This window comes from Cebus imitator, unplaced genomic scaffold (assembly GCF_001604975.1).
Source record: "Cebus imitator isolate Cc_AM_T3 unplaced genomic scaffold, Cebus_imitator-1.0 Scaffold44, whole genome shotgun sequence".
Lineage (NCBI taxonomy): Eukaryota > Metazoa > Chordata > Mammalia > Primates > Cebidae > Cebus > Cebus imitator.
In genome coordinates, this window is record NW_016107359.1 from 3,503,668 (window position 1) to 3,522,224 (window position 18,557).

Consider the following 18,557-nt stretch of genomic DNA (forward strand, 5'->3'; position numbering starts at 1 on the left):
TTTTTTTTGGAGGGAGCCTTGCTCTGTTGCCCAGGCTGTAGTGCAGTGGTGCAATCTCAGCTCCACCTCCCCGGTTCAAGGGATTCTCCTGCCTCAGCCTCCCTTGTAGTGGGGACTACAGGTGCATGCCACCACATCCAGCTAATTTTTCATATTCTTAGTAGAGATGAGATTTCACCATGTTAGCCAGGATGGTCCTAATCTCCTGACCTCATGATCCGTCCACTTTGGCTTACAGGCGTGAGAAGCAGTTTTACACACACACACACACATGCACGCACGCACACACACACACACGTATATATATATGTATATATACATGTATATACATATATATATACGTGTGTGTGTGTGTGCGTGCGTGCATGTGTGTGTGTGTGTGGTGCCCACTTGTCCATTTTTGCTGTTTCTGATCAATTTGGAAGAATACATTCTATAGTGTGGACATTCACAGTTTTCCTAATAGAATATATTGCAAATACTTTCTCGCAGGCTGTAATTTATGTTTTGATTGATTTAAGGTAACTTTGACACTACAGTTTTGTTTTATTTTTAAAATTTTTAGTTGGTCCAATCTGCCAAACTTTTGTATTGTGGTTTCTGTGTTTGGTGTTAGATTAAGAAAGGCCTTTCCCACCACTACCCTCCCAAAACACACACACACACACACACACACACACACACACACACACACGTATATACAGTTTGTTAATATTTTTATATTTAATGTGCAGATCTTTAATTTATCTGGGACTTGTTGCTGTGCATAGTACAAGGTAGATGCCTGATTTTATCCTCTTGTGGGTAGATAGGGATTTGTGCCATGGCTCAAGGTGTCTCTGGCCTCCAAGTGGCTCCCCTATAGGACTAAGGCTCTCTGAACTTGAGTCAGTCTAGCCTGGGCTGGAAGGTGGGCTGCCCAAGAAGCACTGTTCCCTCCCACGGTCCTCCCTCCCTTTCCATGTATTGTATCCAGCCACAGCTGGTGTTCGAGGCTCCTCCACTCAGAGAGCAGGGGAGCAAGAGGGCCGCCCGGGGAGCCGTGAACACTACATCACTTGAACACAGCATTACGGGAATGGTCAGAGTCTGAGCTACAGTTGTCCTGGGACCGCAGTAACTTATGTGCCCAGAGAAATCATTTTCCTGGAAGATGCATTTTAGGCAGCACAGAGGCTCAGGTGACCCTTATATCATCTGGTCCAGGTTTCTGTGGATTGATGCATGCTGGCTTCCCACAACAGAAAGAAATCTAATTACTGGTGGAATAACTTACAGGTAAGGGGGCCTCCCGTGGACGCCCAGCCTGGCTGTAAATCCTCAGAGCGAGATCCTGAGGGCAGCCATCACCTCGAACCCAGGGCTGGGTGGCAGAGCGAGTGGGCTGCAGAGCACACGTGCGTTTCCAGGGCCTGGAAGGGGAAAGAAATCAGACTGGGCCTCCGAATGCCTGGGCTCATCTCTCTATTACTCACTGCCAGTATGACCACTGCTTCTCATTTCACATCTTGCCTCCGTTTCCCTCTGCTAGATTATTGGTTAGGAGTTATTAAGCCACACCCCAGGGACCATGTGATATACTTTAAATATGCATCCCCAGTGTGCACGACAGCCCTGGAAAATGACAATTAGGATTCCCGTTTGACATACATAGAAACAAGATCCGAGAGGTCACGTGGATTCGTTCAGAGTAACATTGGAAGAAAGTGGCAGAGCTAAAATCCCAGCCCTCTCACCCAAGCCCCACACCGCAGCGTGCTCCACACGGTCCACGTCTGTGGGCACAGTGGGCAGGCCTTGTGCTGCCAGGGGACCTCAGCGTGTGCATGAGGAAGCTTCCCTGGGCCTCTCACCAAGACCTTGGGGTAACTCCCAGGGCTTCTCCCTCCCTTGACCCTGGCGTGGCCTTTGCTTTGGTGGCCTGTACATGTGGCTGCCGTGGTCTGGTTCACATGGCAGCCCGGTATCCTCCTCGAAGGCCTTCTGCCACACCAAGCACCACGTCCTTCTCTGGCTCTGCGTAAAGAAGAGAAGACGCAGGCCTGCCCAAACCTGACAGAGGCCAGGGCAAGGGACCAATGGAGGCCACGTGCCGCACGTCTACATGTGTGAAAGGTACAACTCAGGCTTTCATCTGATAACGTATGAAGTTCCGCTTCTCCCTTGACCCACAAATACCCTCATAACCATTTTAAAGGACAAAGCTGTGGTTTTTATATACAACTGACAGTCTTAGCAATATCAAAGATGGATTCAATTATTGTACATGGCTGTGCAGCCCATCGATGGGCTGTTGATATTTGGATGAGTAAGAAAATAGAGACATAAGGCATGCATTATTTTATATTAACATCATAAAATTGTTGCCTTTATTTCAGCAGTCTTCAAGTACCTTCATCCTTAGGAAACTTTGTTCCATTGATAATAATTGTCTAAGGATTTAAAAATAAAGTATAATTGTATTCAAAGAGAATAAGCTGTGATTATACTTTCATTTTTTAAATATCTTAGTTATGTGTGAATTGAATATTTTTCAAATATGATTTCAGCAAAAGTTATTTTTCTTCTAAAATATTCAAAATTGCTCTAAAATGAAAAATATAAATCATAATTAATGAATATCAAAATTTTTAGCCAAAGGTACTTAAATAAAGCTGAAACTTTTAAACTTAAATGCTTAAAAATTAGATATTAAATATTTTTATGCAAATAAAATAATTTACGATTCTAGTATTTAATATATGTTTGCCAATGTTTCACTTTACATGTCACGTCTGGAGGTGCATATATAGTAATTTAAGGAGAATATGAATCACTTATTATTGCAAAATACGCCTCAGCATCCATGTACAAGTGTTGTGAATTCTGTGTTAATTCTTATCTCCAGAACCAGGAATCAGAACACGCAGAGAAGCAAGCAAATGAATGTTTGCTTGCAGAAAACAATAATTTGCTACACAAGAATCTATTGCATTCAAGCTGAGAAGAAGGATTTGACAAGCTGTTTCATTTGCCTTTTCTCTTACCCAAGCCCTTCTGCCCAAATTCTCCCTGCTCTCTGAAGCAGTATCTCTGAGGCCACTGGAGTGGACAACACACAGTCTTCACGGTGTTTGATGAAGGTTTCCGGGACCCAAGGCAAGAAAGGTGCAGAAGGGTTTCCCTGGGGTCTGAATGATGATAGACATGAGAGCTGTTCCTTAGAGCTGCAGGTTGAGCTGGGCCAGCCCTGAGCTTCAGATTCCAAGTGTCGAGGCAGCCATGCATTCTTTAGTGCGTGTGTGTGTGTGTGTGTGTGCGCGCGCGCATGCATGCGTGCGTGTGCGTGCATGTGAGCACTTACGTGCATGCGTGTGCATGTGTGCATGCATGTATGTGTGCGTGTGTGCGTGCGTGTGTGTGTATGTGTGTGTTATGCAGGGGCCTCCAAAGTATAAAGCCTGAAGCAGAGGCTCCTCTATTCAGGGGCTCATGGTGTAGAAAAAGGGGGTTCAGAGGAGGGCTGAGGTCCCCAAGACCACACCCAGGTCTCATTTCATTGGAGGACTCAGGAGACTTGGCATAGAGTCACATTCATGGCTACGATTTACAATAGTGAAAAGATACAGCGCAAAATCCACAAAGAGAAAGGCCCTTGGGGCAAAGTCCAGAGGAAACCGGGAAAACGTTTCCAAGAATCCTCTCCCAGGGAGTTGCACAAGACAAGCGTAATTCTTCTAGCAAGGAGTAGTGAGAACACATGTCAAATTTTGTCTACCAGGGACGCTTATTAGAGACTCTGCACCCAGGGTTTCTGTTGCCACTGGAGAGGGAGCTGGTCACATAGGCACCCCTGTGGCCAGCACATACCGCAATTCCAGACCCTCAGAAGGCCAGTGCTGTTTCACATAAAGCCTATTTTTGGGACAGCTCAGGCACAGTGAGCCATCCTTATCAGGGAATGGTGGGAACCCTCCTGAAATCCAAGTTCCCAGATGCCAGCCAAGGGCCAACCTTGCAAGCAGTCCTTTCCAAGGAGGTCAGTCTCAGGCAGCTATGGTGACTCTCTGAACAGTAATTAACTGGGGTTAAAGGTGGAGGAAGGAGAGACCTTTTAATTTCATCCACCTTTTAAATTCCATTTCCTGGGGTGGAGGTGAAAGCCATTGGCCTGAGCAGAATGAGAGTTGGAGACCAGCTTCCAGCCTCACAGATTCACCCGAGCTGCCACGTGCAGTCTGCGTGTGTTCATTTTCACCTGGAAGAACACCTGCTGTGTACGACATAGACCGTAATTTATTTATCTAGTCTCCTAGAAGATACTAACAGTATGACAGCATTTTTTATTAAGCAAACCTAAACAATATGCTGTTTAAGAATGTCATAGGTGGTTAAGCTATTTTTAAATGCAAGGAAATTCAGAGTAACTCTTATCTGAGGAAGCCAGGGAGCCATGGGGCTGAGATCAGAGGAGCACACAGTTATCAGTAACGTTCTTAAGGTGGGCAGTGGGTTCACAGGTTGGCTTTATAATTACAGTTCAGGCTAGGCACGGTGGCTCATACCTATAATCCCAGCACTTTGGGAGGCCGAGGTGGGTGGATCACCTGAGATCAGGAGTTCGAGATGAGCCTGGGCAACATGGTAAAACCCCATCTCTACTAAAAATACAAAAATTAGCCAGACATGGTGGCATACACCTGTAGTCCCAGCTACTTGGGAGGCTGAGGAAGGAAAATCCTTGAATCTAGGAGGTAGCAGTTGCAGTGAGCCAAGATCGAAACACTGCACTACACCCTGGGCAATTTTAAAAGGAAGCCATCTCAAAAAATATAAAATAAAATAATTATAGTTTATAACTTCACATAAATGATGAATACATATGTTCTTTCATATGTACTAAAAATATGCATTAAAGCATTTTAACTTTCTAAAATTTACCATCTGGGTAATGATGAGGTGCGCTGCCTGACTATGGAATTCTCAGGGCTGGCTACCAGCAAAACTAACAAACATAATAATTTAATTGACATAGAGACTGATCATCAACTCCAATCAAATGACACCAAGCTTCACATTTTATATTACTGGCTCCTTATTTTTCTCACTGAGGATCTCATTTTGTGAATGAATTCGATTTTGTGAATCAATTCAATATTATCCCTCAGCATTTTATTATTTTAATTCTTAAATAAAAATTTATTCCTTTTTACAGTTATGCTTTATGTATGATCAATGACACTGGTCTTCTATTTATGGTAGAGATGCAAATGCTTTCTTTTAAAATAAGTTTACACAAGCTAAAGGTTGAGACAAATTAAATACAAACATTAATCAAAGGATAGCACAAGTGGTGTAGCAAAGTGATGATAGTTGTCAAAGAGTTGAACAAAAGCGCTGGGCGACGCTGGCTGGAATGCAGCGACCTAGCACCCAAGTTCTCTTTGCTAAGTCCGACGGGGGGCCGGAGAGTTACAGGATGTGTATGCTTATGCCTGCATGTATATAATGTCATCTTTCTCCTCGGAGAGCTTCCACCTAAAAAAGCAACACTCTTACCAGTAAGGAAACAGGCAGTGATGAGGCCTCGAAGCCAGTCCCTGCAGGAGGCACATGTCAAACTGAGATCGGGAAAGGGCCAGGCTGTTAAGAAGACAGGTGTGAAGCTGCCAGTCACACCGCCTTTCAAAACTCTTCCTAGATATTAGGCTGCAACCAATCCTAACACTTCTGGGAGTACAAACTTACGGATCTCCTGTTGGCATCACTGGTTTATGGTACTGTATAGGCCTTTCTAATTTAAAAAATAATAAACGAGCAATATCCAGCGGGATGTAGCAGGGGTTGTCCCACCTCTGTACTGTGTCTGTCAGGACTTGCAGAGAAAGGCCCTACCCAGATCGTCCATCCTACCTGCCTATAGAAATGAAGAGCACCGTTCACCAGCTATGAACTGAATGAGCTGGCAATTGGCAAACACACAGACACACGTAGCATGTGCCAATCATGCTATGTAATGATATCAAGCTCTAAGAGGTAAGGAGCCCAGGAAAGGGATAGTTCACCCTGCAGGAGACTGAATCTGAAAAAGTTCATGAGTCATTATGACTCCTATCGCCTAGAACAGACACTAGCACATAGTAGATGCTCAATTGATACTCGTTGTAGTAGTGAGTAGGGACATAGAAAAATTCAGCCAGCCACAATGAGAGGCTGAATAATGGTCCCCCCAAAGATCCATGTGCCTGTGCCTTTCATGGAACCTATGTCTATTACTTTACATGGGGAAATGGGACTTTGCTGATGTGATTAAGGAAGGATTCTGAGATAGGGAGATTCCCCCGCATTATCCAGATAGGTTCCTAATGTAATTTTAAGTATCTTATAAGAGGGAGGCAGAGGAAAATTTCATTACAGAGAGAAGAAAAGGCAATATGACCACTGAGGCAGAGACTGGAGTGATGTGGCCACAAGCCAAGAAATGCCTGCAGCCACCAGAGGCTGAAAGAGGCCAGGAAAGAGAATTCTCCCTGGGAACCTCCCAAGGAATCACAGCCTTGCTGCCACCCTGATCTGCGCCTGTAAGACTCCATGTGGATTCTGGCCACCAGAACTGTAAGAGAATAAGTTTCTGTTGTCTTAAGTCACCAAGTTCGTGGGGATTTGTTACAACAGCCACAGGAAGTAAACACAGCCACGATCTGGAAAGAAGGCACAGGGAGGGGGAGCTGTGAAAGCTGTCTGAATGCCAAGGACATTGGAGAGCCTAGGGGTTTTGAGCTGAGGCCTCCTAAGAGGCAAACAGAGCTTGAGAAAAATTAATCTGTCTTGGCTGTGCAGAATGGGTCGAAGGTGGAGAGGCAAGAGGCAGGGAGCTCTGTCAGGAGGTTCTTGAGGCAACTCAGACACGCAGGGGTGAGAGACAGGCCCCCGAGATTAACAGTAGAAAGGAGAGAAGGAGACCAGTAAAAAAAAAAATTTCAAAGGCAAAATTGATGGAGCTTAGTGAAAGGCTGAACATAGCAGATGAAGGGGAAATTTCTTCCAGCTGTTAGAGCAGACACAGGCGGAGAGGGGGAAATTGTGGCAAGGAGGGAGACATTTCTAAACGTTTCTAACAATGTTGAGCGGTTAGTCTACACTACAGCCATGCCATGAACTAAGCTGCTCAAAGAGTCAGAGAAACAGCTCATGGATCAACCCTTTCTATGGCTGGCCGCCGGTGGCAAGAGAAACATGCTTGCCTGGGCTCCTTGTTATAAGGTGTGGAAGAATTCTTCCCCCTTGACCTCTCCTCCCAAGGCCTAGATTTTCAGTGTGGAGGTGGGCAGGGGAACGGAATGCAAGAAAAGGAGAGGGGTACAGGTAGGAAGTAAAAAAGGAGGAGAAAACAACAGCAGCGTCAAACACAGCAGACGTATCCCAGCCGCCCTCTTGCCGAGGCGCTGAGCGGAGTCTCAACAAGCCCATCAGAATAAGGGTGATGCCTTCACAGATACACTGGCAGAGCCCTCTCACCGGCTGCCACTTCTATCCCTGCAGACCTTGGGAGAAATGCAAGTGGATTCTGGTATGGTGGGGGACTGCAGAGCAAGCAGAAGTCAGTGCATTGAGCAGGAATTGGACTTGAAATATCTGATTTAGGGTGTACCCTAAAACCAAGCACTACCCAGAGCAGGGAGCACTGCCCCAGAATAGGAATCCATTGACCCTAGAAGCCATCTCCAGAGATTTGGGCTACAGATTGGGAGAATGTAAATCCCAACAGTGCCCTGCTCCAAGCCCTCAGTGATCACCGGTCCCCACTGGGGAACTCTGCCACAATGCCTCCACCAACTATACCGAGAAATTCTCTAAGAAGGTCACAGCTCTGAAGCCTGCCTTTGTGCGGGTGCTGTCAAGACTCAGGGTTCAGCTTGGCTTGGTAAGTGGGAGAGAAAAGGGAAAGAGGTTCCTGCATTTACCACTGATTATTTACTGTGCATATCCTGTGTGTCAGGCACCTGCTAGATGCTTAGAATACTCAGTAAATAAGACAAGCCCAGCCCTGTCCCCATGATGCTGATAAATATTATCAAAAGCAGCCTTTGAAAAAAGCCTGAGTGGAAGCTTGAATCAGAACCAAATCTCTATTTTCCAAAATGATTGAACTGGCAAACGTGCAAATGTTCTCAGGACCAAAACAGGATTTTGTTCCATTTGAGTCTCTCCTCTCTTTGGGGGCCTCAAACAACCTGCTGAACAACAGAAACTCACATGGCCCCATCTTCTGACAAAGTCCCCGGAGGAATTGCTGAGATTACTGAGAAATCCATTTGATCCTGCCATTTTCCAGCAATATTAACCCTCTTCCTTGTCCAAGCCCCTTCATGGGTTCATCTGCTCAATCAACAATGATTTATTGATTGCCCAGCCTGTGCCAGGTGTGGACAAAGGGCGTGGCCCTGCCCAGTGGGGCTGCTAGTGCAGGCACACACAATTTGCATTAGTCTGTTTTCACGCTGCTGATAAAGACATACTTGAGGCTGGGTAATTTATACAGGAAAAAGGGTTTAATGGACTTACAGTTCCACGTAGCTGGGGAGACCTCACAATCATGGCGGAAGGCAAGAAGGAGCAAGTCACATCTTACATGGATGGCAGCAGACAAAAAGAGAGAGCTTGTGCAGGGAAACTCCCGTTTTTAAAACCAGCAGATCTTGTGAGACTTATTCACTGTCACAAGAACAGTATGGGAAAGGACTGCCCCTGTGATTCAATTACCCCCCACCAGGTTCCTCCCACAACACGTGGGAATTCAAGATGAGATCTGGGTGGAGACACAGCCAAACCAAACCATATCACCATTCATTGGCTCTTGGCTGGGGGACAGGGCAGGAGGGGCAGCTCGGATCAGACAGGCGGAGAGCTAATGGTCAACCTGGAGAGGAGACAAGCCCAGGGTTGGAAAGTGGCACAGCTGGGGGAAAAAAGCCCAAGATCTCTAATTCCCGCTCTAACACCTTCCTCCAACACTCTGTCCGGTTCAGCCACTGAGAAACTTTCATGGATGCGCTGTTAGAATTTACTAAGTGCGTTCACATCCACGGTCTCGCTTGAGCCCTGCAGCAACCCTGGGGTGGGCTTTTTCACCCCCTTTTTATAGACAAGTAAATGGAGGCACAATAAATCTCAGGATTTGTTCCAAGTTAACCAGCTGGTAGGTTGCCAAATTGAGACACGAATACAGATCTTGTGATTTCAACATTAGTTTTCTTTTCGTTTGACATCAAACTCCAGCTCTTTGTTCCTGGTATCTTGTCCTCCCCACTAAACCACCAAAAATCACACACACACCCCAACCCACAAAATAATTAAATTAAAAACAGAAATGTCTTTCTCCGCTCTAAGATCTGGCAGCAGGCAGCAGGCAATTCTCCCGGGAACACTTAGTGATTTCCAGGGGAAATCGGACCATCGCTAACATCCAAAGACTCCGCTGTGGTTTCAATTAGGGGTCGGAACGCTCTGGCACTGGGGGCGAGGGAACAATGGACCGTGCTCCGGGAGAGAAGGCTGACCTCTCTCAGAACCCCGTCTGTTCCTGGCTAATATGTCAATAGCCACTTAAATGGAACGTTATGTGTCTGGGATTTTACTGTCAGGCCCATCCCTTTTTGGTAGGGTTTAGTTTTTTTTTTTTTTTTTAATCTAAAGTTGATTGCCTCTCTCATTATCAAAGCCACCATCCATCTGTTTCCACTTTCTCGAGGGCTGTAGCACGGAATAGAGCTGGAAATGTGTTTTTACTTGAGGTTTCAGGATTCCCCCTCCTCCCCGCTTGTTGAGGGTTGTTCAAGTTTTAATGTTGTCACTGCAATATGATCTTCCAGTAGTGGGTGGCCCGGCTGTGCCATTTGAAACTAATTTACAGCTTCATCTGAGACTATTGTCACTTGAAATTAATTAACCAGAGCAGACCAAAAGTTTATATGATGAGGGGAGGAGGAGAGAACTTTTACCTGGTAAGAAGAGACTCCCCAGACCTTGCAAGATACTGTCCTCCGGCACAAAGAGCTGTCTTTACTTTCCTATCCACCCACTTTTTCAAAATTAACACACACACATAAACCATAAAAAATTCAAGATGTTGTTTTCCGAAAGGTTTCTTTGGGAAGATAAGAACTCTATGGCAGTTTTCACAGCCCCAAGCCACAGCTCTTACCAGGCAGAAAGGTGAGTAGACTCATCATTGGCTGACAGGGATTTCTACATCCCATCATTAATGCTAGAGATGAGATGATGGGGCAAGAGGGAGAGAGAGGTAGGTGGGCTGGGCAGGCCCGGGGGCATTTACCACAGTCCCATTCAAAACAGATTCTTCCCAGGCTGCATCAGGGAGATCATCCATTCCTCTCACATTTGACAAGTATGTAGTAGTGACCGTTTGTTTTATGCCAAGCACTGTGAGTGAAGGAAACACCTTGAAGAGGCTTGTAAGTTTCATCAAAATGACAACCAACACTCATACGGCTCTTGGCAGTCTACGGAGCACTCCTACATACATTCCCACTGAATCCTCACCATGACCCTGTGAAGTACACAGTACTATCGTTCCATTCAATGAGAAAAGAAGCCGAGGTTCAGAGAGGGCAAGAGCTTTTCCCCAGGCCACACAGCTAGGAAGTGACGGAGCACAAATCGAAACCAAGATCAGTGACAAAAATCAAACCCTATTTCCACCAAACCTATAGCTAGGGATTATAAACAACAGGGACAAACGAGGCATTAAGTCTTGAGGTGCCCCTCGTGAATGTGATTAGGGGTCGGCAGGCATCTTATTTTTCTGCAGTAAAGGGTTCCAGCCACTGCCATCTTGATACTTGAGCTAGCAATGTGGTCAGAAGAGGCAGCTCCCTGACCAGCTTTGGGGTGTTCTGGGCCCTCAACCAGACATAAATCTGTGGGTGACAAAACCATGCACATCGTTCCTGGGCTCGATTCGACTTTTAAAGCTGAAACATGCAGAGTGTTTGGGCGGCAACAGATTATAATCTCTCTGCTCTTCAACGCCAACGAGTATGTGAAAGTAATTTGAGAGCCATTAACTGATGCTTGCATAACGTCTGGCCCCTGCTAAATACTGAAACCACACTGGCTGTGACTGTTATTCCCCAAATCCTCTCCCTCCTCGAGTCTCAGAGGCGGAAGGAAAGGACCTTAGACACAAAGGTTGGTTCCTGATCCGACCAAAAATATAAATATCTATTATAGAATTACATAACCTATCATAACAGCTAACATTGCACTTACTGTGTGTGGTAACTGGTAAGGTCTAGTACTTTGAGCAAATTCATTCTCAGGACAACCCTATGAGATCTTTGATTACCTCATTGGACAGATGAGAAATCTGCAATAGAGATCAATGAGACATCCTCCTGCCCAATCAGGATTCAAATCCAGGCAGCTTGCCTCCCAGGAAGGCACTTAGCCACGGCACTATTCATCCTGTCCAGGTCCTCCCTAATGTGCTGAATAGTGAGTGGTAGCCTTTGCTTGCCCATCAGAGTGATGGGTGCTCACTACCCACAGAAGCAGCCTTCTGTTGCAAGACTGAGGATCTAAAGTGGAAAATTCATCTTTATGTTGAGGAGAGGTTGCTTTTTTGTTGTTTGCTTGTTTTTGAGATGAAATCTCACTCGGTCACCCTGGCAGGCATGCAATGGAGAGATCTCAGCTCACTGCAATCTTTGCCTCCTGGGTTCAAGTGATTCTCCTGTGTCAGCCTCCCAAGTAGCTGGGATTATAGGCACGCACCACCACACCCTGACAATTTTTTTTTTGTAGTTTTAGTAGAGACGGGGTTCCACCATGGTGGTGAGGCTAGTTTCAAACCCCTGACCTCAAGTGATGCATTTGTCTAGACCTCCCAAAGTGCTGAGATTACAGACATGAGTCGCTGCGCCTGGCCGGGCCTGAGATTTTGCATTTCTCACCTGCCTCCAAGTGACGTTGATGCTGTTGGTCCAAGGACCACGTTGTGAGGAGCAAGGTCTAGCTCAGGAGTAGGTCTGAACATGCCTGTCACCTATCTCTGTAAATGGGGTTTTACTAACACAGGTCTACACACATTGACTGCCATATTGTGGCTGCTTCTGTGCCACAAGTCAGTTGAGTGGTCGCCACAGAAACCAGGAGGCCTGCAAAACCTAAAATATCTGCCCCTTTATAGAAAAAGCTTGTCTGCCCTTGCTTTGATGACTACCCTTCAAATTTTGAAAAGCTCTGCTCCGTCCTCCACCCACAGCCTCTGAGCCATCTCATCGCAGGCTGAGCATTCCACACTTCATTACTCCTCCCATCAAGTGCCCTGGGCATCCTGGTGTCTAACCATGAGCATCAGGATGTCAGGACCCCCTCTTAAGAAGGAGTCTCATCTCCCGGTCTCTACTAAAAATACAAAATTAGCCGGGCGTGGTGGCGCATGCCTGTAGTCCTGGCTACTCAAAAGGCTGAGGCAGGAGAATCGCCTGAATCCAGGAGGTGGAGGTTACAGTGAGCCGAGATCGTGCCAGCGCACTCCAGCCTGGGCAACAAGAGCGAAAATCCAGTTGTAAGGCGTCCATTTCTACTTGATAAATGGAAGGAAAGGAAGGCAGAAGGAAGAGAAGGGAAGAAGGATGGAGGGGAGAGAGCCATTTGTGAGTGTCCTGACCCTCAAGGCATTTGTAATCTAGTTTAAGAAACAAAATCACAATAGCTGAAACCACTGGAGAACTGTGAGGTGCTAAGTGGTAGCACTGCCCTGTCTAAATCCCAGGACTGGGACATGGGTGAGGGCTGAAGCACACTGAAGACATGGGGATGGGCTTGGGCCAGAAACCTGGGCAGGAGGAAACCTGGCACAAACGCAAAAGGAGGAGGCATGAGGGCCCAGTGGCAGCAGACCCCATGCCCCTGAGTAGGGTGAAGGGCCAGGGTGGGGGTGGCAGAGAGGACGAGGGTGGGGTGCCAAGGTGAAACTGGGCATGGGGGTCCTGGACAACGCAAGGGCAGGAGTTTGGGCTTCAGTCATTTACTAGCTCCCTGAGAAGGAAAAAGAAGTCCAGGGCTCCTGCAGAGGCTCCTGCAAAGTCCATGCAAGCAATGCCAAGGGTCAAGGGGAAAGAGGAGCCAGTGGCTGAGCTGGTGGGTCCTAGCTCTGTTTTGCAGGACGCAGCTCCTGAGGCTGCTCCGAAAGCAAGCAGCCTGGCTAAAACATCTTTGGAACCACTCTGCACTGTGGTGAGCCTCCGGTGCAAGCGCGCTCCTGTCCCTCTCTCCTTTCAAAGGTGTCAGACTCTGGCCAGCTCCTGCTCCTCGCCCCGAAAGCTGCACCGGCGTTTCCCTTTTGGCACATCTAATCCTATGGTGGAGCCTGCTTCTCACAGGACCCAAACTAACATAAGAGGGATAGAGAATTCTATTCTCTCCTAAGAGATTACATCCTTCTTGAGAGTTGAGGGCTCTCCATGACCAAAGCAGCCCCTGACAATGTCTGTCTCTGAAACACTGGAAGTGCTCAAAGCACAGGAAGCAGGGCTCAGGCCACCAGGAGCAGGATGTGGCAGAGGCAAGCTTCACACTTTGCCAGGGCAAATCCCACTGTCACAATGATAGCCCCTGTCAGCAGCTCTGGGCCCCTCACTTTCTGGTAGTGACCCGCCCCCCAGTTTTAAGCAATCAGCATGCTCATTAAAGGCCCCTGGAGAAAGTGAGGGCAGTATGCTCGCACCTGAGACTCACCCCCACACTACTCAAATATGGGCACCGAATGTTGCAAACTTTTGATCCTGAGGCCGTAACAAGTGTGAGGAATGGAGAGGAGCAGAAGGAGATACCAGAGAGGAACCAAGGCCCCTGTCATGCTTTCTGGGGAGCGGAGGAGGAAGGGGAAGTGGAGGGGGCATCTGTCAGCCCCCATCCCCTCCTCTGTCACAGCCTCCGTTGCTGAAGAGGAGTCAAAGGACATCGGGGAAGATACTTCCACAAACCTCACTCACCCGCTGGGCTCACCTGCTCCCTCCTTCCAGTCCAGGATTCTCAACCTCAGCACCAAGGACACTTGGGCTGGAGAGCCCTCTGCTACGGGGCTGCTGGCTGTGTGCACTGCACAATGTTTAGTAGCATCCTTGGACTCTGCTGAGCAGGTGCCAGGAACACTCCCCAACTCCAGATGTGACACCCACAATGTCTTCAGATATTGCCGAATGTCTCCTAAGGGCTAAAATCATCCCGGCTGAGAAGGACTGACTTAAGTCATCAGCAGAAATCCCACTTCAGACAGAGTAAAATAAATACGGCTACGGACTGTGTCTCTCCACCAACCTCCCGACATTCAGCGCTTACTGGATCTCTGCTAACCTGAAACTCCCAAGACAGCTCTTTCCTGGGCTAGGCCTGGAGGTTCCCAGCTCCTCCCCAGATCCAGCGCCCGCTCACTGTTCCCAGCCCCATTTTATCAAATCCCACCAGCCAGGCAGCCCAGCCGGCCCAGCAGACAGTCCCAGGGGTGCTGCCTGGACACAGTCTTCGGATTGTCCCACTCATACATACCAGTGGTTTCTGGCATGGATCAATACTACAGCTCTGCTTCCCCTCACTGAATTTTTTATTTTTACAGGTTTAGGGGTACAAGTGCAGTTTTGTCACAGGGATATATTGCATAGGGATATATTCCTCACTGCATTTAAAGGAAACCAATCCAAGCGGGTATCATTCTTGCTGCCCATTCCTGAGCACCTCTTGATTGATTTATTCATTCAACAAATAGTTATTAGTTTCTCCTAGGGGGTAGGCACTGTACTAGGAGCTAGGGACGTAAGTGTGAATCCGACAGACACAGCCCTACCCTTCCCAGTGGGTAGAGGTGCAGGCTTTAAGCTCAGACTCTGGACTCCAGGCAAAGCGAGAATAGTTAACACAAGGCATAAAATGTGCTTAGCATGGTGCCTGGCACGTGGTAAGGTAAAAAGGAGCTCCCCCTGCCGTAGGGGTTGACATTATTGTTATTATTCAAGACGTTGCAGCCTCAAGGGAGAGCCAGACAAATTTAACATGCAATTCTATAAAGGGTGATAAATGCCCTGGGAGGCAGATGCACGGAACTCATTTGGGGGTAACCTATGAGGTTCGGGGATGTTTCTGCTAGGAAAAAGTGCTACTAAATTCAGACCTGAAGTTTAAGTAGGAGTTATCCCCACCCCCCCAAAAAATGAGGTGGTCGGGAGGGTATTGCAGACAGAGGGAAAAGCATGTGTTAAGGCTGAGATCAGAGCATCGCAGCATGGCAGGGGTGGGCTGACAGTGTTCGGTGTGGCTGGAGCATGGATGCTGATGATGTGAGCAGGGGTCACACCCGTCACTCCTATAAGCCCTATTAAGGCATTTGGATGTGACCCCAGAGCAATGGGAAGCCATTGAGAGTTTAGCAAAGGAGGAGTGTGATCAGATTTCATTTGGACATTCACTCTGGCTGGAGAGGGAAGAAACACTGGACAAAGTTGGCCAGGGCTGTAGTCTCCCAGTGAGAGGGGTAGTGGCCTGGGCCAAGGAGTAACTGCAGGAACAAGCAGAGGTGGATAGAGCAACAGATTCGTGAGTGACACAGTTCCAGGCACACAGCAGATGACCAATGAATAGCTGGAGAATAAGCACACAAGTGCGGAGTGACAAGCAGGTCTTTGGAGGACCACACGGAGCCTCAGAAGAACTCCCAGCAAATTTCTGCAGCATCCAGCCCAGGGCTGGCAGCTATGGCCTCAGAAGATGAACCGAATGCTAGGCAGCTTCAGGAAACTGATTAGAAACAAAATAGAAAATGCCTTCCTCCCTACATAGGCAGCCTCCCCACTGGCAGTCATGATCTGTACTGTCAGAGAGAGAGGATGAATGATGAATGTCAGAGCAGAACAAGAAAGCATGCGCGGCTTCGGGGGCTGCCACGTGTGGAGAGGCTCAAGAAACCAGGTCCAGAGTCTGGAAAGGCAGGAGCCGAGAGGGACCAGATCAAAGGCTCCCAAAAGTCCTGCTGCAGTCAGCTACAGCTGGCTGATGACGGATGAGCTCACGCAGGTAAAGCTGGCATATAAGGTGTTCAGCACATGTTTTGGGGTCTCCAGGATGGACTGAGCACAAGCACATCCCCCAAAGTACAGAACTTCAGCTCGGAGCTCAAAACAGGAGGTTTGGGGGCAACCAAAGAAAGGCCAAATTTTTTAAAATATTAATTTTTAATGATGTACCAAATTCTCATAAAAAATGTAAACATTACAGATAAGGCTAAAGTCCCTCAGGACCCACCCCAATTCTAGCCCCTTCTTTGCCTCTCCCCAGAGGTTCCTACGTTTCCATGTTTCCAACAATTTTTTTTTTTTTTTTGAGACAGAGTCTTGCTCTGTCGTCCAGGCTGCAGTATGGGCACCATCGTGGCTCACTACAACCTCTACCTCCTGGGTGCAAGCCATTCTCCTGCCTCAGCCTCCCAAGTAGCTGGGATTACAGGTACCCACCGCCATGCCTGGCCAATTTTTGTATTTTTAGTAGAGATGGTGTTTCACTGTGTTGGCCAGGCTGGTCTCAAACTCCTGATCTCAGGTGATCCACCCACCTCGGCCTCCGAAAGTGCTGGGATCACAGGCATGAGCCACCACACCCGGCCCTTTTCTATTTATTTGTGGGTGCGTACATATGTGCCCAGAGAAAGTGTGTCGTCTTGTAGGGAGTTTGCTTGCTTGCTAATTGCTGTTGCTGTGAATTAACCTGCCTTCTGAAATTGACTATTTTTCATTCCACAACATTTCTGGAGGTCTGCCCACGTGGGTTTATAGGGGTCTATGTCATCCTTCCTAACCATAGCAGGGGATCATATAGTATACTATGTTGAATTTGGCCATTCCTCCATCATGGGCACTTTATATAATGTGCAGAAAATCCAAAATATCTTACTCTCTAAGGATACTCAGGGCCAAAAACAGAAGTATCTTCAAAATCTCAACATAATGGTAGAGTCAGGAAGGGCCTTGGAGTGAGAGGCGGGGGCAAGGGGGTAGTCTTCCAGCCTCAGCAGAAAGGACCCCAGTCTGGGCAATAGTTACTAATAAACTGGAAGGCTGGGAAGAGTTGCAGTGGGTGAGGCAGGGCAGACAAGTGGCTTCATGCTTGTTCATACTTGGCTTGACCGATTCCACATGCTGAGTGGTAAAAGAAGGTTCTCCTGGCCTTCCCTTGGGGTGGAATTACAACCCAACACCGGAGCTAAACCTCATTTCAGAGCCCAAGCAGAGAGAGCTCCTTCTAACGTGTTGGCAGAAGGAAGATGGAGGTGGATGCGAGCTAGTCGTCTCCATACATGTCTTCATTGGGCCACGGCTGAGCTGCCTTTTCACCCACCGCAGCCACAGGCACACATTCCACTTGCTTCTCGGAGTTAGGGTGCCAGAGGGGAGGTGTGGGAGGCTCTTCTGATGGCTGTGGCTTCTACAGTGAGTTCCCCTTCAGATCACACCTGAGTTTAGATGACTCAGCCCAGGGTGGATCCTCTAAGACATGTCCCAGGAGGTGAAAACCAATGCACCGCCAAGGTTTCTGGGGTGGGGCTGCAGGGGTTCCCGATGGCCTTATACATAGGTTGGGCAGGCGGTCCCCACGATTTCATCCCTGATGATGCCTGCAGTTCCACACTAAGGTTCCAGCCTGTGTTCAAGGCCCTCTCCTTCGTCCTTTTTTTCCAAAACTAAACTACCCTCCAATCCTACCAGCCTGGAATTCAACCACCCAGTAGGAGTATGCCATCCGGGACTCAACGCCCCTACGTGGGTGATCTGAGCAGCACCGGGGTTACTGCAAGAGCAGGCCTAAGATCCACAGAAAGGACCCCAGGGGAGGCCTGGTCTGGGCTGCTACTCCGACTGTAGGCCAAGTCCAGCTTTGATCTTCACTGTGCTTCGGAGACCAATGACTCACTCTCTTAGGAGTGCGCTTACCCTGCTACATAAATGGAACCCAGCGGGGCCCTGCCTACCTCCTGGCACTGTTGCCAGGCTCAGCATGAACTGCGGATGTGCCATCTGAGGGCTATGGGACTGAAGAGGAGTTCCTTCTACTGGCCACAGAGGTAACTATTCTAAGCCTTAGTCTTCTTGTCCATAAAATGGGAATAACAACAGCCCCTACCTCAAGGACTGTTAGGAAGATTGATGTAGATGCTTCAAGAAGCATCCAATACAAAGTAGATGCTGGTAATCACAATTGGAAGAATGATGTATGGTGAAGATGTTGAGTATTAGGGTCTGTGATATGTCTCCATGTCTCAGCAAGGACTTGGCCTCTAGCAGACTCAGCTACCAAAGCTCAGCTTTGCAGCCAAAGGTTTCAGGTTCATTGACTCAGCTTTTCTCGCAGGAGAACATTCCATTCTGTTGCTCGTTCTCCAGGCTCTTCCCCCAAAATCTTATCTCAGTCTTCCCAAAGCTGCCTGACCTTGTGTGACTCGGGCACTGCCAAGACCACTTTCAGGATGAGTCACCTCCATCCTGGATCTCAGCACAAAGTGGGCAAAA

The 18,557-nt window shown here is 47.8% G+C and overlaps 1 protein-coding gene across 1 annotated transcript in view; it reads left to right on the forward strand.

The window, feature by feature from the left end:
- The first annotated feature begins 15,891 nt into the window (after window positions 1–15,891).
- LOC108303007 (A disintegrin and metalloproteinase with thrombospondin motifs 12-like) overlaps window positions 15,892–18,557 on the forward strand; it is a 237,788-nt gene continuing 235,122 nt past the window's right edge. Inside the window, exon 1 of the mRNA XM_037737886.1 lies at window positions 15,892–16,071. Coding sequence (XP_037593814.1) covers window positions 15,892–16,071 — 180 coding nt within the window. The remainder of the gene's footprint in view (window positions 16,072–18,557) is intronic.